This window comes from Hippichthys cyanospilos, chromosome 9 (genome assembly GCF_059441005.1).
Source record: "Hippichthys cyanospilos isolate Australia breed blue-spotted pipefish chromosome 9, RoL_Hcya_1.0, whole genome shotgun sequence".
NCBI classification, from domain to species: Eukaryota; Metazoa; Chordata; class Actinopteri; order Syngnathiformes; family Syngnathidae; genus Hippichthys; species Hippichthys cyanospilos.
In genome coordinates this window covers 6,159,890-6,185,797 of record NC_142377.1, presented here as the reverse complement: position 1 = coordinate 6,185,797, position 25,908 = coordinate 6,159,890, and the positions used below count along the sequence as shown (strand labels likewise).

Here is a 25,908-nt window from a genome sequence, read left to right as displayed (position 1 = left end):
TTGTCGTGTGCATCATTTCTTTTATTCAGCCAATTCTGACAATTGGGACAACATCAGTTTTAACATTTTCCTCAACACAAAAGAGGTTCACATTCCAAAACACACATTTTTTTTTCAATTATTAAAACACTACTAAAATGCTACAATATTTTTTGTGCCCAAAATGAGTACACCATTTTTTTCCACTCTTTCAACATGTAACATCTGATTATTGAATACAAGTGTGTGGAGGATAATATACATTTTAAAAAGGTACAGTCCTTTTTTGCAGCAACAATCTAATTATCCAATGTAATATAAATATTTTTAATCAATTTAACATTATTTGGAGTGACTTGTTTTATTTACAATGTGATATTTCAAAGGCTTGCATGTATCAGTATAACATAAACCCCAGTAGTTTTTTGTACACTTGTAGGTAAATTGAAAGGCACAGATTGAATGGCACGATTTTTTTTTTTTCTTAACAATGTTCGCTGTCCAATAAAAAACGTCGGTAACTCAACATTTAGTTTATGTACCCTGGTGACAATGTATGTAATTTAGGCGCTCAGAAAGTTAAATAAAAATACAGGTATTTCATTCATTTGTGACCCTGGGAAAAGTACCACCTGTCTCACCAACTAACATGAAACTTGATGGATGCTTGTCATGACATTGGGCATAAACGAATCAAGGGCCCCTTAAAGGAAACTGAACAGGAATTCAGCAATTTCGGATTACAGGAATACTTTTCCCACTCAGAAAAAAAAAAAAAAAATCCAAACACCAGTTTCCTGGTTCAAAAAAAAAAAAAAATGCAGAGGCCATTTTGGTTTGAAGCAGCCAATTCTCACTAAGTAGCACTCCTGGGAAGTAAAAAAAGTAAAGAAGGAAAGAAAGAACACTTTGTGCCTCACACAGCAATGATGAGAAGAAAAAAAAAAGAGAAGCTGTGAACACCTGACGCCCAAAAATAAAATGTTGGACATTTTTGTTTGAAAGAGAATAACGCTGTATTAAAAGGTCTCAAAGATCAATGACCTAAAATGAACAGGAAGCCAGCCCTTTTGGCTTGAATTAGCCATTTTGCACAAATTCCAGGGCTCGTATGCTTGACAAACTAGTGCTAGGAAGCAATCAGTCGCAGATTTTCTTGACAGATAGCCAATGCTAAATTGCGACTTTTTTTTTCCCTTCACCATATAATGTGGGCTGAGAACGAGAGCAATTTCTTCAAGGATTTTGCCGAAAATTGACAAATTTTGCAGCAGGTACCTGCTTTTTAGTAGACAGCGACATTGTGTTAATAACTTATGGAATGGTCACAATGTCAAATGATTTGGATTTAAGTCCTGATTTGATGATAAATCGTGCCAACAAGTAGCCTGATTTAAAATAGCTCTTCATTAAAAGAAATTCTTCATTAACAGAAAATGAACTATAAAACAAAAAGATATGCGGATATGACACAATCCCATCTCAACATCAATTCATTCATCAGCCACTCTCCTACGGAACAAAGATTTGAGTTGTTACCGAGACAAAAGAAAAAAATGAATAATAAAGTGCTGCTAAATGTATATATATTTTCATTTTACTGGTTTCCTCAAATAAAAGAGAAGAGAGCAGTGATACAGCAGAAGTAGACAGCGAGGCCGAGCAAGCCCAACAATACTGCGACACGTGGCAGCGCACAGCAATACTTCCACAATGGAACGCATAGCAAGGCGTGGACAGTTGATTTAAGAAAAAATAACAAAAGCTGACTTTCATTTTTGGTCCATTTTGTCTCACCCACTTCCATTCAAAAATGTTTTTTCCAAATGCCTGAGGCTCTGGCAGGAAAAAAAAAGCCTCACAGAAAAAAAGACAACTGAGAGTAACTAGGGCACAACTTTTTTTGTTTTTTAGTGTGATATTAAAATTTGCCTCAAGAAAAATTTTACTCTTTAAATCATGAACATACACAGCAGTATCCGGAAAGCCACACTGCAAAAAAAAAAAAAAAAAAAAAGTTCATTGCAACAAAAGTTATGAAATAAAGATGTGATTAAGTTTATCACTTAGATATCCAAAAGCGCCAATGTTTTTGTTTTCTTTTTAAAGTAACATTTTGGCTATATTTTGTGACGGGTATGATTGAAATCTAATAAATTAAGGAATTCTAGGCGTATTAATTTCAATTTTTTTTAAAATTAAAATTAGGACTAATGTAATAAAAAATTGGTCTACAAGGTTACAGTTTCTGAAGTTGCATATTCATAAAAACAATTATTTCATGTATCTTCCTAGTATTTTTTATTCAAAGTGGCCTTAAACTCATTTGCATGCACGTAATCAACTACATATAGACTATCCATCCATTTTCAATAGCCGCTTATCCTCACAAGGGTCGCAGCCTTGCTGGTGCCTATCCCGGCTGACTTCGGGCAGTAGCCAGGGGACAACCTGAACTGGTTGCCAGCCAATATCAGTACGTATAGACCTTTTCTAAAAAACTAAGAATATTTATAATGTCTGTAGCGTCAATATGTAATATACATCCTATTTAAAAGGAGCTGTCAGAAGATCAGTAACAAATTTCCTCAGTAACATATTGGGGTGAATATTTCATGGAAAAGTGCGCCATCTGGAGGAGGAAGCTGTGCAGCAGCTACAGTGCTAGAGTCTACAGTGTTACATACAGCATTTTACAGTATGATCGCTCAGTGGAAAAGTAGATCTAAGTAAAAATAATAATCATAAAAAGGCACATTTTCCTTCTTGAAATAAAAACCTTCTGAAGCGCCTCGTTCACATCTCCCGGGCCACACGCTGCCCGTCAAGTGTTTTGAGTGACACGAGAGGAGGGGAGTGTGTGTGCATGTGTGTGTGTCAGTGGGGGCTGGGGCAGCAGAAGACGTATAGGAGAATCACACGCGATGAAGACGACGAAATGTGCTTGACAGTGTGAAAATGATTCTACGCCGGGACCCGTCTAGCAAGTACGTAGACCCCACCACCCCTTTTCGCTCCCCACCTCTAGCAGGTCCCCTCCTCCCAGTGATCAAGAGTTTGTGCTATCACGGGGCGGGGTGGGTCACTTCAGAGCTGCGAGTCGGCCCCCAGGCTGTTGAGCTCCTCGTGCTTCTCTCCGCCAGTTACGGCGCTCTGGCGGAAGCCGGACGCGATCTCGTCGAAAGTCCGGCCTTTGGTTTCGGGGACTTTAAAGTAGGTGAAGACGAAGAAGAAGAGCAGCAGTACGATGAAAATGACGAAGACGTAGGCGCCGCATGCCGTCTGCACACGAGAAAAGAGGGAGAGCACACAGTATATTAGATGGCCTTACATGACTTTAGGATCCTTTCTAATTATAATGCATACAAACACGCTTTAAAATCCATGATAAGCGTTCATTGATTTATAGATATTACATTGTTTGTAACATGATTAAATTTGTAAAAATGGTGTCCAAAGTCTTTAAGCGCTAATATGAGGCTCATTTATTTTCATGTATCAATAATACTCATGATATGGCCATATTGTACTCACAGCTAAATACTGGAAGCCCATGCCCACTATGAAGTTGGCGGTCCAGTTAGAGAAACCGGCCACCGCCATGGCTGAGGGCCTCGGCCCTTGAGAGAATAATTCGGCCACAATGAACCAGGGGATGGGACCTGGTCCGATCTCAAAGAAAGCCACGAAGGCGAAGATGGCTACAATGCTCAGGTAGGACATCCATTTAATCTGCTCCTGCGAGAAAAGGGAAAGCAGTGCATTACATCCAGAATCAGAATTCGTGCAGATTTGACCCGAGGGGCTCACGTACTAGTAGAGCCATGGCGATGGTCATCAGTAGGGCAGAACCAGCCATTCCCAACAGCCCCAGCAAGTGGAGAGACCGGCGGCCGGCACGCTCCACCACAAACAGCTGTAAGCAAAGAAGTTACCAGCTGAGGCCATTGGCACTATGTCGTTAACGCAAAACAACATAAGTCTCAAAAGTAAGTGTAAAAGAGTTTTATGTGGTTTCATTTGGATTATGTGGGATTTTCATCAAATTAGCGTTCCAATTGGGTTTTGTGCAAGTCCATATAACCCATTGTAAATGTTGATAACTACGATAGAAGTATCTTTAACCATTTCAATAAAACAACAACAAACATAGCATGTAAGCAAAACAGCACTCTTAACTCTTGAGTGCTTTATTTTCATAGACATTCCACAGTGCATCTTGAATTTCCTGCAGATGCGAGCCACCTTTTGCATATTTGGCAGAGATACTAGAAATTTTTTTTTGAGTCATGGGTATTTCGCTTTTTTACATGCCCCTGCCGCACCTGACAATTTGGCGCCTAAAAGTATCCAATAGTCGTATTATGTATTTACATGTAGTGTAACACATTTTGGGTGGATTATTAGAGGTACAGGCCGATAGATTCTGAACTCTGCGGACATGTCACGGATGAACTCTGTGGACATGTCGTGGATGTCTTTGTATTACTTTTATAAATATGACAACAGCGTGTAACACAATATAATCATCCAAGGATGCTCAATTCGAGTGCGGAAGGTGATCTTCAATTGTCCACTTCACAGTGGCCAACTTGTTGACTCCTACTATGATGCAAACACCCTACATATGTGCAAATACAAAAAGCGCAGAAAGAAATAAAAAACTGGACTGCAACAAAGTAGATGGTTTCTTTAACCTTTGCACTTTTTTAGTGGATTGACCTACTCACCGACACTACAGTGAAAGCTGTGTTGACGACACCGGCGCCGATGGTAGCATAGACTGGCTGTGCCACTCCAGCCTTTTCAAAGATGCTTGTGGAGTAGTAGAACACCTGACAGGACAAATAATATACTAGTTTTAGGTTGCATTTAAAAAAATAAGTTAAAACAAAAAGAGGTGGTGTGGTAAACTCACAGCATTGATGCCTGACAGCTGCTGTGAAAGCTGCAGCACGACGGCAACGATGAGGGGCTGGCGGTAGAGAGGCGAGCGGAACAGCTCCAAGATGGTCACCTTCTTCTCCCGCATCATCTGCCGGCTCTCCTCCTTCATCTCTTGCATGTCAGCGCTCACGTCGCTGGTACCCCTCAGCTTCTTCAGCACTAATATAACAACACAAATTGTGATTTTGTCCTGTATAAATAAAATCCTCTAGCCAAAACATGAATCTGAACTTGTTGTGTTTGTACTATTTCTGTGCATATGAGAACCTACCAGTCTTGGCTTTGTTTTCTTCATTTTTGTTGATGAGCAGAAACCGCGGGCTTTCAGGGCAGAAAGGCAGCAGGATACACTGCATCACTGATGGAATGAAGATGAAGCCCAAAAGGAGTGGCCACAATTCTCTGTTACCCATAATGGCCTCCAATCCAAACACCTGAAATAAGCCAGCAGGCGCACATGAGTGATGACATTTATTAAGAAGGCGCTAACGTAAATAAAAATCAAAAGTACCTGTGCAATGAGGATGCCCACAACGATGCCGAGCTGGTGAAGGGTCCCCAAAGCCCCCCGAAGTGATGTGGGTGACACCTCACCCACATACATGGGCACAAAGCCAGTGGAGAGGCCTGAGTAGTAGCCCACCACAAAGCGACCGATGATGAGCATCTCAAAGGAGGATGCCGTCTTGGAAAAGCCCATCAGGGCCGATGAGATCAGAGCCAGAACATTAGCCATGAGCATGGCGTTTCTCCTGAGAACATCAAATGGACATATGAAAATTAGTGACAATTAAGGTGGACTTCTATTGCAAATCCAAGTGCCCAATTTCGATTACCAAAAAATGCCTGCTATATTGTATTTTTGACAATACAATATATATATATATATATATATATATATATATATATATATATATATATATATATATATATATATATATATATATATATATATATATATATATATATATATATATATATATATATATCTATCTATATATATATATATATATATATATATATATAATTTTTTTTTTTTTAAATTGTGTTGACTGGGTAACAGACTAAAGCAGGGTATGCTGGTTACCCTTGAAAACCAACACATGTTCAGGCAATGCTTAAAACATAAATGAATGAATGAACCTTGTAGAATGCCAAACGTAATCACAAAGCTTACAGACAACTTCTTGCCTTGCACTTTATTGAGGACACACACAAAAAGTCTTTCAAAAGACAGCCAACTTCATTTAACTGAACTCCATCTCTTATATAACTATCTGACAAGCATTTTCACCACACTACAGTACTGACCACTCCCTCACTCTCACCACTCTCAAAAATTGAACTGCACCTTAGAATCAGTTGTGCTTTATGTATTGAAGTCTAATGTAGTTTCAAGTCATTTGCCACACTGGTTTGTTTACATTATAAGCCAGTGCAGCTCATATATGTAAATTTCCAAAATGTACCTTTTCATTGAGATGGCACCTTATAATCCAGCACGCTAAAAAAATATTTTAATCTTTTAGTTCTATGAGCACTTCCTTTGAATCTGTCGACCTACCTACAATATCCACGGCCATTCTACCCGCCTTATACAAACGTGCAAAAGGAAAACGTTAAATAATTAAACAATTCGGTTACTTAGTTGATGGAGTAGAAGAGACTGCCAAGAGGCAATGCAGAGATCAATACAGCACTTGTTCAAATGCCTGTGTAAATGCCTGTGGCTTTTCCACTGGCACAAGAGCTTGCAGTCTTGTGGGATCAAATTTATACCGCTGAAAAACTTAAATGAAGAGCCGCTCAGTGTAGTCTGTGGGTAACTGACTAAATAAAGCTTGGTATGGTAACTACAACGAGGGGACACTGAAAAACATCTCCATGTTGCAGTCAAGTATTCGATGCAGCAGATTAAATTAATAGGTGAGGGAACGAGAAGGGAATAGGGATGTGACGTTCACAAACAGACCAAGTCTTTTGAAGGACTCTACTGTGAACGATGGGAACAGAGTCTTTATTAGGGCTGTCACGAATAGTCGGTTGTTGACAATGTCAATTATGTAACTTGTATAATCTCTTGCGCAAGCGGAATGGGGAGGTATAGGGGAGGTCCGTATTTATCCTGCAGTCATAAGCGTGCATTAATTAATTTTTATCTGTAAGGGCGGGGCCATTGCGAGAGTGCAAAATAAGCGAGTCAAGCTTTGAAATGCATAAATTCAGGAAAATAACACTTTGGGGGTGTTTTAAGGTCAGGAATCAACATTGGAATATGCTCCAAAAAGTTGACTTTTCATGTTATGGCCTCTTTGAAATGTGCGACTTCAACACAGTCAGAGGAACCTTCCACCTTTTGTGAACACATTGAATTAGTTGGCAAACAGATGAAAAACCCTCTATTTTAGTGTTTCTTGAATCAATAAAGATGTACAGGTTGAGAGCATGGTTCCACATGGCCGATTAAATTAAAAGTGTGGGAACTAAAGGTGAAACTTGAGGGATTACAAATTTCGTTTTATAGGTTTCTGGTTATCTCTACCTAACTGACTACTTATCTACCTATGAGGTTATGACTATCTGTGATTTGTTTCATCAAAAAAAGGAGGTAAAGCTGTAATTGATACCCACAATCGTGGGAAATGTCTTGTGCAGTTACCTTCCAAAGCGATTGACAAATACGCCAACTGAAAAGGAACCAAAGATGCCACCAACGGAGAAGATGGCCACAGCAATGGACCAGATAGCTTTGAGCGTGTTGTCCGTAATGGGCTCCTGGTATCGCTCAAGCCATGTATCGTTGATGAAATTCTCAATGATCTGCAAAGATGACAGGGTGAAGATGATTACCACAACCACATTTGTTGTCATTGCTAATCTTTACTGAGCTAAAAAACCCATGGCTTCTTATTTTATATGTCGTTTACAAAAACATTGGCTAGTAAAAATTATACAGTATATAAATTGTTGTTAAATAACTGAGATGGTAGGGCAGAGGACAGCAGTTTAAGACATAAGACTCAGCTCTTGCAGTTCAAAGCACCTTTGTAAATAATTTACTTGTACATGGGGTCCAAACCACATATTTTATTTACATTAGAAACAGCTCAGGGCACACCATCAAATAAAAGTGGTAAACAAATATATGAATATATAAATAATTTTATAAAAAAAAACAGTGAGATAACGGTTCTGCAGCGTGGCCATGTGATGGCAGCAAAGCCAACTCTTCCTGGCAAGGAGGAAGTTCTGCCTGCCAAATTTACTCCCTTCCCCCACCCAGACTGTGTTGACAAACACACCCAGGCTAGCAAGTGGCAGTGGTTAAATAACTCCGCCTGCTTGAGTGTGAGCGTGACTGTGCTTATGTCACAGGCTTGCAGCCACTGCTCACATGATTCCTAAAATGTCAACGCAAAACGTGTGACCGTCAGTATGCGCCTTGAAATCCACTGACACACTGCACAGGTTGGGTGTCGCATGGGCCTTGTGTTTGTTTTTGAAGGCTGACTGGTGCTGAATAGTGCAGGGCTCCACAAACCTCTTGGGTGTTGGAACCCCTGAGAGAGATTTTTTTCAAGGTTGTCTTACAATCCTAAAGCTATTTATCAATAACAACGCTACAAAAACTGTAACAGAACTGTATAGCTGTCAAAGTGAGGTAAACATTTTTGACTGGACAAAAATCTTCTGAACATATCATAGTACATTTGAACATATTTGCAAGACACACTCACAATTATGATCAAACATGCTCAAACAACATTCTTTTGAATGTTAAATGATGCCACAGGGTATTTGCAGTACTTGTGTACCTTTATGTGCATACCCCATGGCATTGTGGGAAAATGGGACATAAAATCATGAAAATTACTGCAGAATAAGGTTAAGTTAAATATCTTTAAAATATATAATGGGATCTTCCCAAATGCTTAAAAATTGTTTTACTTGTGCCTGCTCAAATCAGTGGCATTAAGGGGAAAAATGCTGTGTTTTTAGCATTTAGCCTACAAGTCATTTTGAAAGTATTTGCAAGAACAGTTGTACTATTTTCAAGTATATTTGAACATACTTGTAAATAGATTCAAATATACCTACAAGTATGTATGAACAAGTTTGCCAGTTAAAACTATTAACTCCACATTTACAGCTCCACGCTTCTGTAGAAGAGACCCATGGCACTGACGCGATCTTCAGAATTTTCAAACACAATTAACCACAATTAGAGTCAGGAGTTGCTGTCGACCACAACCCACACGTAAATTTGTCATAGGTTGAGCCTACTGGCTACTGGAAAAGTAGCCCATTGTACAAAAGATGGCACCGAAGAACTACTGTATTCTTGTTTTTTTTTCCCTCAACTTCAAAGAAGTCATTTGGTACTAATGCCTCATCCATTTTTTCTACCTTACACTACTCGACAAAAAACAAACTTTCCACCGAGAAATCTACTCAGCTCTACCCTACTCACTTTTTCTGGTACCTGTTGTTGTAGCCCAGCTAGAAAACGTGGCGTGAATACTTTGGAGATCATTGATTGGTCCAAAACAGATTTGAATATACGGCCCTAAAAACTAGAAGCATTTAACAGCCATCTTAAACGAAGAATGAAAACACAACCTTCTTCTAATCCTCTAATAACATATCTCCTGTATGGAAAAAAAAAAGTTTATTCATGCAGGGAAATCAAAGTTTGCAAAGCTTTGAATAGCCTCAGAGGTAAGGCAGGCTTTTCCGAATCTTAGTCTACCCTTATTTGATTTATTTTTGGCCACATGAAGGCATATGCATTTGAAATGATACATCATAGCAATGGGTGTCAGCATTATTCAGGTTGTAGTGTGGCTGCCTCCCAATCAGAGTGTGCGGTTTGATCCTTGTGACCTTCAACAGGACACTGAATTCCCAGTTGCTTCTGATGCATCATCAGAAGGCGAATGAAGAGTCATTGTTCAACATATTGCAAAAGAGCTACATAAGTGGAAACCCAAAGCCCATAATACCAGTATCACAAATGATTTAGCAGACCCCATTGCTGTGGCTTAGTGACACCAGAAGAAGACACACTGGATTTGTGTAAAGACAAGCAGGTGCGTCATATCCTTTCTCAGGGTAGACTGGCTGCTTAGCTCAGAACACGCTTATCTTGTTGCACTTTTTTTTAGAGATACTTGTTATCATGTAGTGTTCTTCTGCTCATGACCTTACAACTACTCTCGTCTAAGATGACATGTCAGTTTTTAAATACTGAATCACTCACTACCATTCAGAAACATTAATTTAGCACAAGTAAATATTGGCAAATGAGGAAGTGACATGGCGCATTAGCTAAGGTTAGAAGTTTTCCACAGGTCCTACGTGACCGAGTTTGAGTAGGGGTGGATTGTATATCAGAAGCTATCAGACTAGGAAGTGCAACGTAAATGCAACATGACACGCACCCAATGATGTCAGCTTAACCTGGTGCCCTATCTGTGAATTCCGTTAAAGGCTCTAGAGTCTAGTTTTCATTTGGCTGCAGTATTGTATTTTGTTGTCGGCATCAGCAGCATTGCCGCCTCCCCACACAAAGAAAGGTATGTATGTAGATTATGGCTCTCCTAAAAGCCACTAGTAGTCGCTCAATGACATCATTGCTTATTGCATAACTGGCAATTTGACTGTAATTGTAATGAACGCTGTGAGGAAGGGGACTAATGTAGTGAAAACACAAATCGCAAGTAAAAACTCCAGAACGTTTTTAAACTAAACTACAACTTTTTTTTTTTTGCCTTTAAAATAGGTCATCATTTCTCAAAATAACTTCACGACTTAGGCCTTGTCTAAGCATAACCAAGGCTGTTTAAACTCTGGTATTTCTCCTCTCTTCATTAAAAAAAAAAAAAATAATAATAATAAAAAATATATATATTATATATATTATACATATATATATATATATATATATATATATATATATATATATATATATATATATATATATATATATATATATATATATATATATATATATGTTTTCCCTTTGGGGCAGGGCTTTGCAAAAATAAATAAATAAATAAATAAAAGACACGTACTGCTTTAATGGCAGGGGTAAAAATAGCAGACAGTGTTCTCCCCTCCAGAGGTCTCTATTATAAAGTTTTTTCCCTGGATTAAGTTTGTCTACTCACTGTGACAAGTAAAAACAAGATTTTCTAATTCTCCTCCAGTTTCACTTGGCTGCGGCGCTCTGTTTTCTTGCTTCCCTCAGTCTCCTCTCAAGATAGAATTAGTCTCAGTATGAGGCATATGCTCATTTAACATTATTGTTGTTTACTGTTTGTTTGCTTGAGTTGTTTAAACAATTGTTTGATGTGGTGCAACTACTACAGCTTTACTGCTTAAAAACAAAAATCTGAGCTAAGCTGCAAACTCCAATAGAGCTTAGGTTGAGACATTATTAAATCCAGAAATAGTTAAGGGCTCAAAAGGGACATAGCACCACTCTTGGTAGTGGAGATGAACATTCCTCTCGTGTGTCCCCACCAAACTGCACGTAAGCGTCCTGACTGACCCCTGGCTTGTGTTACTTTCGAAGAGGGCTGTGCAGGCCCATCCAGCAGCTGGCAAAAGAGGAGCGCATGGCCTGAAAACAAACTGTGCATTCATGCTCACAGTCTGTCAGCAGAAGTCTTACGTGCTGGTGGGCAGGTTGTTAAGGTGAGCAGTGTATTAACCTACTCCAAGTAACTCAAGTGAATTGAAATATAGGGATTTATTCATGTATTTTGCAGGGATGGTCCGATCTGACTCGTAGCATCCATGTAAAAATTACTATCAGTATGTGATTGATTTTATTAGAACTGATCCGATCATATCCTCATCATTTTACATGCTGGCAAACTTCCTGTTCAACACGGGAATCATGGGAAAAGTAGTCCTACTAGTTTCCAATATGGCTGAGGGAAGACCAACGCAAGTTAAGCCTGAATGTTTACAATGTGAGATCTGTATTAGGTAAAGGATCACAGGCAGCTTCCAATAGACTGACCAACAATGTTTAATATTTACAGCTGTTTACAACTGTCAATCAGGATGAATTTAGCATTAGTCGTAGTCGGTCACCAGATTCAAAAGCATGTTAATTCAAAACTGTTTGTCTCTCATAGCATACGCTCCTCTTCTCCACTTGAAGCAACACTTTTGTAGTTGCATAGCAAACAAAAGCAAGCAAAATGACTACCTGGTGTTTCTTGTCTGGTGTTGTTCCAATGTACTTAAATATTCCTGTAAGTATTGTGAACAGGGTGCCAGCAACATTTCTTGATTGTTTCATTTTAATACAACAATGACATTAAACGATGTTGACGTTAACTCTGTTCATCAATACACCAAAACCTTCACCCTTCAATGGTCTTAATAGTCTTAAATGTTAATGCAATTAAATTGTTGTGGTGAAATTTGAAACAATATCCTCTTACTTGGTCATTAATACAAAAGGATTATTAGTGAATGTGCTGTGCAATTGTTTTGCAGCCTTCACGTGACCACACTTAAACCAACTAGTGTGTGTATAAACACACATTGACCAAATCCCTCTTCTCCCATGTGTTGGCCTCCCCGCTGTTCCCCACTCCCCATCTTAACTGTGCCTACAACTAACTTCTACAACGGGTGCGGATTAATGGACCTGGAACTGGCCCCTCATGCCATTTCACGAGAGAAGACATCCAAGGCAGGACGTTTTTTTTTTTTATTTATTTATTTTTAAAGCACTTAACTGAAATATGAATATCACCTGACACAATGCAAAATGAAAGACTAAGTCACACTTTGAAATGGGAAGTGTCTTTTAAAAATACCAATTGAGTACGTCCTTTTTCTCTGATGAAATCTGGTCAGTTTAAAGGGATAATAAAATTATTTGGCCATTTCCAGCAGAAATAACACATTTTATCTATGGTTAATTTGTTAATGAAATTGTTTTCAAGGGTAAGATGGTAAATCTTGCAAGTCTTAACCAAACCCAGAAAACAGGTGAGCAGTGAGCCTTGAGCACATGTGATGTCATTTCCAGTCAACAACAAGGGTAATCGATGTGTTTTTAAATATATTAATTGTCCAAAAGATAATTTAGCTATCAAAATCCTTTTTGACAACATACTAACTTTTTTGCTGCTGAAAATTTCTAAAAAATAAAATAAATTAAAAAAAAGTTTAGCATCCCTTGAATTTTTTTTCTCCAAAAATCAATAATGTTGGTATGGTCTTTAGCTTTATGTGTTATCTATTAGCCTATGAAGCAGTGTTGAAAATGAATGGGTAGCTGTATTGGGGGCAAACTAAGTTAGTATAGCGTCCACTGAATCATATGTGTGGCAACATAGCAAACAACAGTGGATCCTTTCAATACAAATGTAAATAGAGAGCTGTAAAGAGGCTAGGCCAGTCTGGCGACACACCTGATACCCTGTGTGCTTTGTGGCCGCAGGGTATGGACAGACCAACGCGGTCTAATAATCCAACACAAAATTGACTCTCACTATATATCCTCCTGGAAATTGGCTCTTTTATTAACCTTCCTGTTAATAAACTTTGAATTTACTCCAGTGGGGGCATGAGAATGTTTTCTTTCTACATGTGCCCTGGGAACAGGTGCTTTTTAATTTTCAGCAATAATCCTAGCCTGCCGTCAGTAAGTCAGTCAGTCCATTTTAGGGCTTTTACACAAGAATCACTCGGAGTCTGTTAATATAGATGTCCTTGACGCTGATTAAGCCCTAATGCAGCTATTATTATCCCTCTAAAATGTCCACCCTCTTTCCACACTCTGGCCCCCAGCTCAGCAAATAACAAGCATGGGACAAAACTACATAAAGAGGGCTTCTCCTATTTTATCATTCATCAATCCATCTTCTGTACTTTACCTAAAAGGGTGACGAGTAAATGAAGCATATACCAGATAACTTTTGAGAGATGGTGTACACGTGAACTGTTGCTAGCCAGTCACAGAGTATAGTTCATGGAGACCGATAACAACTTTATAAGATGCTCACCTTTTGAGGCGCATTGATGACGCCCGTGTTGTATCCGAACTGCAAGGAGCCAATCACGGCAGTCCCAACACACAGCATCAATGGAAAGGTGATTTGCTGCACAGGGACAGAAAAAGAAGTAATGTCAGTAGGTTAGAATTAGGAATCATTGAAGGAGGCACAAACCTCTGGCCAAAATGGAGATTTGCCCAAGCCTCCGGGTTTGCGGTTGTGTGTAACCAGGTTAAACAGAGGTTTGCGTCATCACGCTACTCTTTTTTCCCACCAAAGACGCATACTGGTGATGTCAGGGGCAAAGGTTCTTTCTGATTGGACATGTCAGAAGCTGAAGTTTTTTCTGAGTGGAAAGAATTTGCCGACACTCCTGCCGCCGAGCGACTTGGCATGCTTGTGTGTGAATTAAACCCCACTGTGCTGGATTCATAGATGCAAATTATTTAAATAAACAACACCAACGAGGAGGAGACTACGCAGATTTAAATAAGCCAGTTACATGTAGACAAGGCCTCAGATTCTTGATTGACACCCCGCCCAAAAAAAAAAAAAATCTAGATTAATAGTCACCAGAATAGAAAACAAGTTGGCAATGAGTAGCCTATCTCATCGCTGCATGCTTGTACTATCATGTGTGATACATGCGGATATTGCATATTTAATTATCTATCTGTCCATCTATTTCACATTCAATGTCTTTCTCATGAAAATGAGCAACAGCACATTCTGCCGCCATCAACTCTGGGGTCACTGTTGAGTGTTGCTTTCATGACGACATTCACACTAAAAATAAGAATCTATTGCTAAAGCATTGTATTTTCACTAGTGGGTAGCTGCTCACACTTGTCATTTACTACTAAAATGGATCAACCCTGCGTGTGTCGCATGCAACAAATACATTACCAAACATAACCACCAAGTATGAGTAGTTGCTAATATTTTCTGCTATTAAATGAGAGCATATAGAGCTAAATATATAATCTCCGTGTAACCCACCCATGTTGAACAGTGAGTAGTCTGGGATCAGAATCTTGTTGAATATACAAAAATATCTTGTTGAATCTTGTTTTTGTAATGGAAAAACATGTTTCCAGGGAAAGTGGTCAACTCCAAACATAAAGCATATTCTAGCATGTTCAGTATAGATTTGTCTGACACTGAGAGGTGGACCTCTCCACACAATGGATGTAAACTGAAAACAGCTCGAGGGGGAACCACCAGATGCCTATACTATATATGTTATTGGCCTCTCTGTCCCCCATGAAGCAAAGGGATGTACAATATATTGTCCGCATACCACAAACTGTATAAGCCAGAGAAGAGCCTGTTAATTTCCTTCATGTCGGACTGGCAAACAATAGCTTCGGGCACAACTTGTCACAGTCATTTATTTGACCGATGGGATTCTACGCAGTTCTTGCAATTTCTAGGTAAAAGGTTGCAAGAAGATTTTTCTCTTGCATATCCTGTTCAGACTCACGAGGTGATGTGAGGTGACCGTTGGGCAAATCAATCACTGAGCAGGAATCGATCTATCACTAAATCTGTGTTACTCCCTTTGGGTTTCAAATCAAGGCTCAACTGTGTTTTACAGACGTTTAAAGTCATTTTACACGCCTTCATGTGTAAACAAAGCCAACAACGCCGTCGGAACTACAAAGAAAATGCAAACGTAATGAACACACACAAAGCTTCATCTGAAACAATAAATACAATAGCACATTCTTCACCTTATTGGCCACTGTCACTCGAATAAAATAAAGTTTTCTTGGGAAACTTGTCTTCTACAACAGGCTATTGACATTTCAAATGCACTAATGCAGTGCCTCATGTCTCTCTTAATACCTGTCAATCAGCTGTGACTCTGTGTATGTGTGCAACAAAATAAGTTCCCTCTCTTCAACTGAAGTTGTAAACCAAAAAATAACAAGACAAAAATAAATGTGCAAAATGAAATAATCTCCTTACCTCATTTTCTTTTATGAAAACTAGAACTAAGAGGAAAAAATGAAGAAGATAAACACCGGTGAGTTGCTTCAAATAGCAGCTACACTCTCACCAAATCACTTGTGATTTCTTTTGAACTATTGAATTAAGCTAGGTTCTTGTAATAAGGTGACTGTCTTATGGATTGGTCTGTCCAAGTATACTTGTTTATTAAGTCTCCTCTCATGTTCATCTAATGTTGAGCCACTAATAAGAAGCCGAACCTTACGCACACATCCATCTTCACTTGGATACACTGTGGTGACTTTGGCAAGTTTCCAATCATTTCTGGGTGCAGTGTCATTGATTTATGCCATTTTTGCCGTTGTTGTAGAATTAATATGTATTGCTTTCTCCATCTTTGCCAAAACTCATTGGCTAGATATTGCAGGAAATCTTTTTTTGCTCCTACAAAGTTGGTGCCTTGGTCTGACTCAAGTTGACGCATGGAATGGCAATGAAAAGCCTTACATCAATGAAAAAAAGATAGTTCGTGTGCATGCCTTAGCCGCATATTCAAACATTTCCAGTAAACCAGAAAAAGTGTTTTTGTCAAGTGTTTCAATCGGGATGAGAATCTACAAACTGTAAACACAAAGGAAATCACAGTTTGTGCAAGAACATTGCTATTTATGATTACTTCTTATAATAATAATAATAATAATAATAATAATAATAATAATAAATATAATATAAAGATATTAAATAAAAGGACACTATATCAAGTATATCATCTTTAGTTCTAAGACAAATTTAACTGCAGAGGTTGTTTCAAAGAGACTAATAATACAACATAATGTCAAAAATGACCTTGACAAATAGGTCATGATTTATGTAGCCTGCAACCGATGTCTATGTATTTGAATGGGACAGTCATGCCTGCAATTTTCTGAGCGATAGGTGCCAACCATTTGTCTACCATACAAAGACAAGATACCCAGGTCGATTCCAGCTTGGACTCTGAGGAGCCCAAACAGTGGGGCCTTTGTGTGACTGATTAAGTATGTCATACTTTCTTACTTACTTCCTTGTTGTGTCACACATTATCATTGTGGTAATTAAGTGCGAGTTTGGAAATTTACCCTAATGTCTGCACTCTGAGAATGGTGTTTTCAGAGAAGAACTGTTTCCATTGGGATTGCAGACTGACTGGTGCATCATTTCCCCAATTGCACACTAACACTCTGTTTTCAGTGCCATTTGAACAACAAAATGGCACATTTGAACAGTAAATAAATGCTTAAAGTGTTAAGAGTGCTGTGTTTGGAGAGGAAACAGCTTGTGCCACTCAGGGCATCTTTGAACGCCTAACGTCAACGATTCTAGGTGAATACTGTCACAAAATTTAACTGATGTAGTTAGCAAGGTGCGCTACAGTATGGGAAGTTGCAAAAAATAGGACCAGGATTAAAAAAAAAAAAGCTTTGAAATGTGTGCCTTATGAAGTCATCTGCGCTCAAAAGCATTTTTATGCAACCTTGACCAATCAAAACATTTTAAATTCCTGGAAAAATTGTAACCAATCCAAGGGAAATTGAGCTATCTTAAGTATCAAACTAACTTTTAAGAAGAAATTTTTGTGACAGTGGCACTCCTCATGAAATTTTATTAGGGCCACAGAGAGAGGAAGGAAAATGATCAAGCATCTAAAGCATGCACTGTGACGTGTGCCATAAAACAATTAGACACTCCAAGCCGGCCTACAAGGAAGTTCATCATAGTCACGTTGAGTAAACAGACATTCAAACCATGAAGAGTTTTTGTGTCTTAAAAGGATACTGTGTAAGATTTAGACCGTTTTTCATTTAAATATAATTGTAGGTCAAGTTATCATTAAATTATATTACATGGGGATGACTTCTCCGGAGGCGGCCATGTTTGTTATAGCTACGGACAATGGTAAATGCAGCATCTCCTGCTGTCCGTAAATAAAAACTGTCTAATCTTACAAACCATGAAACGTTGATGATCGACCGATCGACAAAAGAGTTTCAGTGAGGTGTTTGTTCACTGTAAACAAAGAAATCTTGCTTCCGTGGGAGAAGTAATCGCTGGCTACTTGACAGCTGGCTCACCCTGGGGAAAGGCTAGAAATATGTGAAAATACTTCCGTCACAACTTGAATACAGCAAGTGAGAGAATGACAGAGTGAGGGTTGGAAAAAAAAAATAACGACCTGTTATACTTTTTACCTACATATCAAGAATTTGGGCTGAGCAAATCTGGTTTGCGATAAATATTGCTCCCGTCCGATGCTATTTTATGGAAAGGAAATGTATTTGTTTTGTTTTGGCAATGTAAGGGAACAGGTGCATACATTTCCCTGTGGATTAAGGTAAGACTAGCAATATAGCATGTGCTTAACTGTGGCCACGTCAAAATTTGCTGTGTCTGCTTTATATGTCACACACGAGGCAACAAGTGGAAGAACCCTACTCCTCTGGAAACCGGTCACTGGAGTATCGCTTGCATTTAATTGTTCAGGAAAAAAAATGAAGTCACACCCAACATGCACTTTTATCATCCTTGTTGCCAAAAAGGAAGCCGGCTTGTGTCGTCACCACACCAAACTGCCATGACTTGCTTCAAATATAATGACATTTACTTTTAATGAAATGGAAAAACATAACCATCATGGAATGGTAACTTCCTATTTTTAAAATCTGTGCTTTATACTTTATGCTTTACTACAATTGGATTCCATTACAAATCAACAAGCATGGTGACCTTTTGATTATATGTAAAAATGTGTTGTTTGTATTATGGAGGACAATTGATAGACTGAACATACATAGAAAAACACATCAACTTAAGCGAATAATCAAGTCAAGAATACAGCATCTTATAATTAAAGGCAAGTGGAAGCCGATCTCTTAACTATTTTTATGCCTCAATCTGACAAATTTACCATGCAAATGTGAAGTCCCTGTTTGTTGAAAGTTAACCACATGATGCACTAATTTTGGAGGGGAATGAGAAATTACTGCCAAATACAAACTGAGGCTGTGATGCACAGTTTTGCTGTTTTGTGTTGTTGTGTTGTATGGCCCGCAAATTAACACCACTAACCAAGATTACATAAGGTTTAAAATAGTGAATTTTCTTTCATGTTGGAATGTCGAAAAGTGAATCATTAAATGGGTCTGAAGAAACCCTCAGAACTAACACTGAACCACAGATTCTATCAATGTTTTTTGATGAAATTACCCTGAAAGAAAAAGGACTCCCACTGTTTTATTAGAATGTCTCCATAATAAGTGAGAGTTTGATAAAATGTATCTGTATCTATCTTGCAGCTAAGAAATCATACATCAGTTCCGCTCTCATAGCATGATATGGCACAAGTCGTTGCTAAAGTGAGAACGAGATGTATGGTGCATTCAAATGCATTCAGGCATTTCCAACTTAGAGAAAAATGGCCATCATGTAGTCAACATTAATAGCTGTAATAGCATTAATATAATGGCATAATATTGTTTAGTAAAAAAATAAATAAATAAAAGCCTCCATAAAATTAGAGAATGGCCCCTCAAACTAAATCAATGATTCTCAAAACTGCTCAGCAAAAAAATAATTATAATTATAAGGCTGCTTCAAGTTGCCAAAATAGCATGCTTAACACATTATTTCAAGACAATACGAGGCTCGGACAAAAGTAATGAAAGCAGCTTTGAGTGCACCTGAGCTCAGCTGGTAACCCCCATAAACCATGCCTACAAGAACTCTTATCATTTCCCTTGACAGGCTGCCACCTCCGTGGTCTCAGATTACGCATCTGTGGGGAATCCAACATGTGATCTCCTGCAACTTTACCAATTTCAACACTCATCCACCTGACCCGCACTTCCAAAATCACGTTTGGTTTGGCCTGCGACTCGGGCTTTCATCAGCTTGCTGATTTATGTCCAATTTGAACTACACTTAAACACACGATTGACACGTGGAATTAAGGGCATAGCAAAACATCCAATACTAATGAGCTAACTAATAAACTACACAAGTGGGTAAAATTATATCACGAATGCAGGAATAAAAATAACCAAATTAAATGATAGCAGTTGGTAAGCACAAACCTTTTAATCCGCTACAAGACAGCAAAGAAATGTAAGAAGTCTACTAGACAAACCTTAATTGGGGTAAATCAGAGGTACTATAAATGGTGGCAAGTGTGTGCTGAATTCCATTTACAACAACACGAGTGTGCATGTAATTTCTTAATTAAGAGCATCCACACCTACTGTTATGATGGCGTAAGCACTTGTGCAAAAACATTAACTTTTTTTTCAATTGATGTGTACAGGTTATAGTTCAGTTTTATGGTGGAAAATGTGTCTGTCTAACACTTCAGATTTAGGGCACTATACTAAGTGCACATTATTACTTCCTTACTCCTCTTCTTGAAAACAGAGGCTCAAAAATACCGTAGAATGTAATTAGTATGCACCCGTGTGCCAAACATTTCTTGGTAATCCAAGTTATTCTTGAGCTTTCTTCAAACATTATGAAACAATAACCTTGTCTGAACTCCAAATATTGTGTTAGTGAGATGATGCATTTATCCAACTTAGTTTGCCGATGTATATTCAAAAGCTGATTTAATCCTCCAACATGCCAGTTGGGTCACATGGAGGACCAAATAAAAAAGGCTTCTCTCTTTGCTCTGTGTTGCGAAAGCAAACACTATGACCTTGGTGACAGGGTTCATCTTAAAATAAATCTTGTGTTCGTGACAACTTGTCAGGTGGGTCTTTCGTGTACTCCCATGATTGACTGACTTTAGGGACATTTCAACCCGATGAATACAGCAGAAGTACAAGTTGTAACAAGTGCAAAGATGATCGCAAATGAAGGCAGTACATCAAATAGAAGATGGACGATTTGGAAGCTGTGCAAATATTTGTAGAGTTTCCAGAAAACGTGAGCCACCAAGCTCGATCTCTCACATGAGCTATGAGTCCAAATAAGCAGGTCAACGGTTTATTTAACCCCAATTAGCGTTTTATTCATTGCAAAAGGAGACACACAAACAAAGCGTTGTTCAGAGTTAAGCTGAAGTAGTGGCAACGTGCTGCTCATTAGTAGTTACCATGTCAGGTGTAGGTGCGCTACGTGCTGTATGACAGTCGTCCCCAACCCCCGGTCCGCGGACTGCTACCGGTCTGGTACCGGGCCGCGTGGGCTGCACACGAAGTAACGAGGCGAACAAGCGGAGCGTTTTGTATTGTAGTCAATGGAGTTCGCGGGACTGGGTGCGAATGCACGTCGGGCGACGCGATGGAAGCGAATGGAGTGACGCAAATGGCCGCGCGCGATCACGAGAAGCGCCTTTCGAGTGAAGTTATTTTTTATTTATTTTTTCCGCGTTTTGAGTCGCCACAACCAATCAACTTCGGGAACATTCAACGGCTCACGCAGGGATCAGGAATGAATCATGGCGGCCGCTTTGCGGTCACCGGGAGCGATCCAACACGGCCAGCTGAGCTTTCAATACGAAACAGAGCCAAGCAAGAGCCCTCACCTGGCTTGTCGAAAGGCGGAAGCGAGAACTTGGGACAACTGGTATGTGCAGCGTTTGCTTCAATTAACAACTGTTTAACCGTAGTTACTGTGCTAAGCGAACGATAGCGCAGCATTGTCAGCACAATATTTAGCACGGTCTCGGCCACTCGATTGCGACATTGAAACTTTTATTTTTTGGCAGGCGAGAATTGCCGCAAAGAATAAAGGTGCTGTCCGGGCCGCGGTGATCAAACGGTTGGGGACCACTGCTGTATGATACTGACAGAAAACACCTCAGGAAAAAAAACAACAACCATCAAGTCGGGTTGTCACAACACTTGCCAAAACCAGCCTGCAATCAATGTACAAATGTACACTTTCAACTCTGAGACTGGGATTGGAGATTCGCATCACATCCCTAACCCTACGGGGACAAGGGTGGGAGTACAAGGCACTCATAGGGGAAAGTGCAAATGGCTAAAGCAGCAACAGCTAAGGAAATGTGCAGAAACTTTTCTCTATTTGGGCTGCAGTGCTTTGGAATGCCCTTCTCGCAGAAATGAGCGCAACTACCTCAGGAGAAATGTTTACATCTTGAATTAAGACTTGTTTTTATACTCTTGCATTTAGGTAAACTAACAAACATGTCGGCCTGTTTACTGCTGCTTCTTCTCTCTATTCTTGCGCCCTTCTCCATCGCTAGGAGAGGGTTAGATGACTACAACAGAATGATTGTCTAGAACACGATCTGAGGTGAGTGTTGCTATGGATTGACCGATTGCATTTTAAAACGATCCCACTTATTCAAGGTTTTCCTCCAGTGCTTCATTTAGTAAATGGACTCACATACTGTTGTTGTACAGCACCACATGATGTGATCAATTTTGTCAACTTTCTAATGATGGTGGACTGTGGTTGGTCTCTTCAAGGTTTTATCTTTTTTCCTTGCCTTCTTGGCGTTTTGGACCTAGTGATGTTATTAATATCAGCTTGTAAAGCCCTTTGAGACTCTTATCTGATTCAGGGCTTCATGAGTAAATTCGACTTGACTTGACATGGGACGGCGCCGCTACACCACGAAACTGTTCCTTGGTTTCTCGTCACATTTCCTGTCTGAGAATGCGAGGATGGCGACGACAAGCTACACTATTTAGTCGCAGACAGTATTATCAGACACCAGATAAAGACCTGTTTAATTTCACAACAATGGGAAAAACACAAATCTAGTGCATATGATTAAGCATTCATACCTTTCCCTTCAACAGTTTGAAATAAGTCAAAAAGCTTTCAATTGACAACCAAGTATTTCAGCATTCAGTTTGTTTTCATAGCTGCTTGGTTTTTGGCGAGATGGACAAACATCCACATAGCATATTTCAGCGACAGTCAGGCTACAATGTGAACTGTTTGTCAGTCAATCGCAGGGCGCACGCATTCTAAAGTCACCTTGTTGGTGAGTGGTAACAGAACCCATGCTGCCTGTCAGGTCACTTAATGGCTACACCATCAATAAACCAAATGGCAATTTGTTTTGAGGTTGTTTTTTTTTTTTAATATATTTTCTCAGCAAACAAACTTAACTAACAAAATTCCAAATGAAGTGTATTCTAGTTTATATGGATTTTTAAAATTAAAACTTCAAGTACTTCAAGTACTTTGTACACTGTTTGTTACACTGTTTGTTACAGCAAACAACTTTTTTTGCCATTGATTTACATGCTCATACCAATCCATCTGCTCCCCAAGTGTTCTGCAAAAATAAAGTAAGTTGAAGCACCAATAACACTCCCTCAGGCAATGTACAGTTCCTTTTGAATAATCTAGAGGTCTAAAAAAATTTTTTGCAACCATACACGGTATGCAGAATCTGCATGTGCAATAGACAAACATGAAAAAAAGGTAACAGAACAGTCATTGGTTGAAATAAACAAAAATAAATAAAATGTGTTTCAAATAATTAATGTATAATTAATGTAGAAATACAAACATCACCCGTGATGACTATAATGCCGCTTCTGAGGCCCCTCGAATGGAAATCGAATGACTGGATTGATTGAACACTTATTAAGTGCTACCATCTTTTCTGTTTACTTGATTTAATTGTGAAAACAGTCATATTTTTCTATTTTCAATTGGAAGCTTAGTAAGTACTACGATCTTTGAGTAAATCCATTGTTGAACATAGCAAACCTTTTTGCGCAAGGCAGGGCTACATTTGAATTTCAAAACAGCCAGGTCAATTGTAGATAAGGTAAAAAAAAAAAAAAAGAGAATGTGATTATCCTAAATTGTTGTTTTGTATGTAGTACTGTAAAATACTATATTCCCTGTTTTAGTTACTGTATATTATTGCTAATTGGTTTAATTATAATAAATCAACCAAGTATTTAGAATAAATTAGTTAAATTTGGATATTTTTACTACATCACTCACAAAAAAATATAAATTTCTTCAGAAATAAACTGAAACATGAAACATTTTAATGAACCAATTTCAAAGATTTAAGAAATAAACTTGGGAAGGATATTATTGAATTTAAGTATTACTTTTTCCTCTTTTCTGGGCCAATGTTTCAATGCGTGTTAATATTTCACCTAATACTTTTTTAAGTTAGTTTCTTGTACTGAATGTTCAACGGTATCACTGAACTGCTAAAATAAATTTAAAAAAATTAAAAATTGAGTGAGTCTTTAAAACTGTAAAAAAAAAAAAAAAAAATCACCATTCTATTATTATTACTGCACTTCAGGCCATTTTAAATCGCGTGTCAATCCTCTGCATCACCTGCTCAGCTGTCACTATCATAATTAGTACACTTTATTTTGCTTGACAACACTCTCCATCATTTGTACACGTGTCATTGCTTTCTACTACACACTAATGGTACGCTCACCTGTCTTTCGGTGCCTGTATATTGTTTTGTTGTTGTTTGTCTAAAGTTATCTTTTTGCTGCGGTTGTTTTCACTTCAATATTATGGTTTCGCAAATTACAAAAGAAAAATGTCTTACATTCTTGACCAATAAAGATGATCTGACTTAAATGCTAAATTGAAAGATTAAAGAATGGAACATAAACAAAACAAATTCCAATTCAATTAAGAGCTGCTGTCTGCCAAAGGTCACGCCGTGTCACTCTGCACACTCACACACTTTCCTGATTGCAATCAACTGCTTACTGTATGTCCATCCTACTCTTTCTCATTCCACGTGTTACTGTTCTCTAACATCATCAAAGACAACACACGCGCAGGTACTAACGCGCGCGCGCACGCACGCACGCACGCACACACACACACACACACACACACACACACACACACACACACACACACACACACACACACACCAGCTCAAATACGAACTAAAGAGCAACTATTAAAAATGGGAGCTGAAAAACATGCGGGGAAGTGTTCTTTTCCCATGTTTTTTGTAAAGTCATTAGTTATATATTGCCCTTCTTTGTTAAGTCAGTTCAATTTAAAACAAAATAAGCAGGTCATACTCAATGAGTCACACGTTTCATTTTGTCGAATCTGTTATGAATTACGCATCTAAATTATTACATAAGAGTAATAAACACGCATAAATTAAAAAGTTGGGGACATTAACTAGCATAATTTGAACCGAATATCCACTATGGTCAAGGGGATTACAATACAATTTTAAAAAGATGTTCGAAAGTGCAGTGCCATAACGATACCACATTCGCGTAGCATCACTAAGGAAGCAACTGATATCTCAGCAAGCGACATCATGGGTAATAAATGTAGTGTACTCAATGAACTCGCTCAGAAAACGCACCTTTGACGCAACAATTCACAAAAGAACAGGTTTGACAAAAGTTACCTTTCCAGAATCCATGACAGCGGCGGCGAGGCTACGTTGTCGTGTGTTGTTTCGTCGTCTTCTTAAATGAAACGTTGGAAGGAATAATGGAAAAAACTTCTTCGTCGTCTGACAATCTTAAAGTTGCTGCTGTTTATCATCAGAAAGTGGAAAAGCCCTTCTTATGTCTAACGTTGACTCGCTTTCTCTTAAAAAGTCCCGTTTCTCGTCTTTTTAAAATACTTAAAAAACAACCCGTATGCGTTGTCTTCCAGCTCTCCTTTCCCTCGAGTTTTTTTTTGTAGTGGAGAGGCGTAGCTTCCGGTTTAGAAGAAAAAGTTTCTAACTGTATTTTGGTAGTTTTCCTGCTTCTTTTCCTTGTTGCCCAGCCATACACAACGCCACTAGTTTGAGACGAGTCAACTCAGGGCCCGGCTCATATTCATATATGTCGTGAGGCTGACGCAACGTGTGAAAGGGTGGCGCCTCTTTGGAAATGGAGGCCCAGCCTCCATCTCAGCCAATAGCATTCAGGCCCGTTCTAGAAGTACCAAAGGGGAATAAAAGACTTCTCGTACTCCACCTCCCTCTCCAAAAAAAGCATCTGCACAACTAAAATATTCATGCCCTCATGCCAAACGA

General features: G+C 38.8%; 1 protein-coding gene across 1 annotated transcript; it reads right to left on the bottom strand.

Moving 5' to 3' along the window:
- Positions 1–25,700, bottom strand: slc2a1b (solute carrier family 2 member 1b). The gene is made up of 10 exons (XM_088422898.1): positions 25,288–25,700; positions 13,962–14,057; positions 7,586–7,746; positions 5,438–5,678; positions 5,198–5,360; positions 4,898–5,085; positions 4,710–4,814; positions 3,794–3,895; positions 3,514–3,717; positions 1–3,261 (listed from the first exon to the last, which is right to left on the bottom strand). Exons 1-10 carry the CDS (start codon positions 25,300–25,302, stop codon positions 3,067–3,069), a joined length of 1,470 nt encoding a protein of 489 aa, XP_088279024.1. The 5' UTR covers positions 25,303–25,700; the 3' UTR covers positions 1–3,066.
- Between the last annotated feature and the right edge of the window lie 208 nt (positions 25,701–25,908).

What these genes read in the sequence shown, in the direction of transcription:
- slc2a1b (XM_088422898.1), bottom strand. An exon ending in TCATCAATGCGCCTCAAAAG is followed by an intron (nt 7,747 to 13,961) that starts GTGAGCATCTTA and finishes TCATCTTTGCAG; the next exon opens with ATCATTGAGAATTTCATCAA. An exon ending in TGGGCTTCCAGTATTTAGCT is followed by an intron (nt 3,262 to 3,513) that starts GTGAGTACAATA and finishes TCTCGTGTGCAG; the next exon opens with ACGGCATGCGGCGCCTACGT.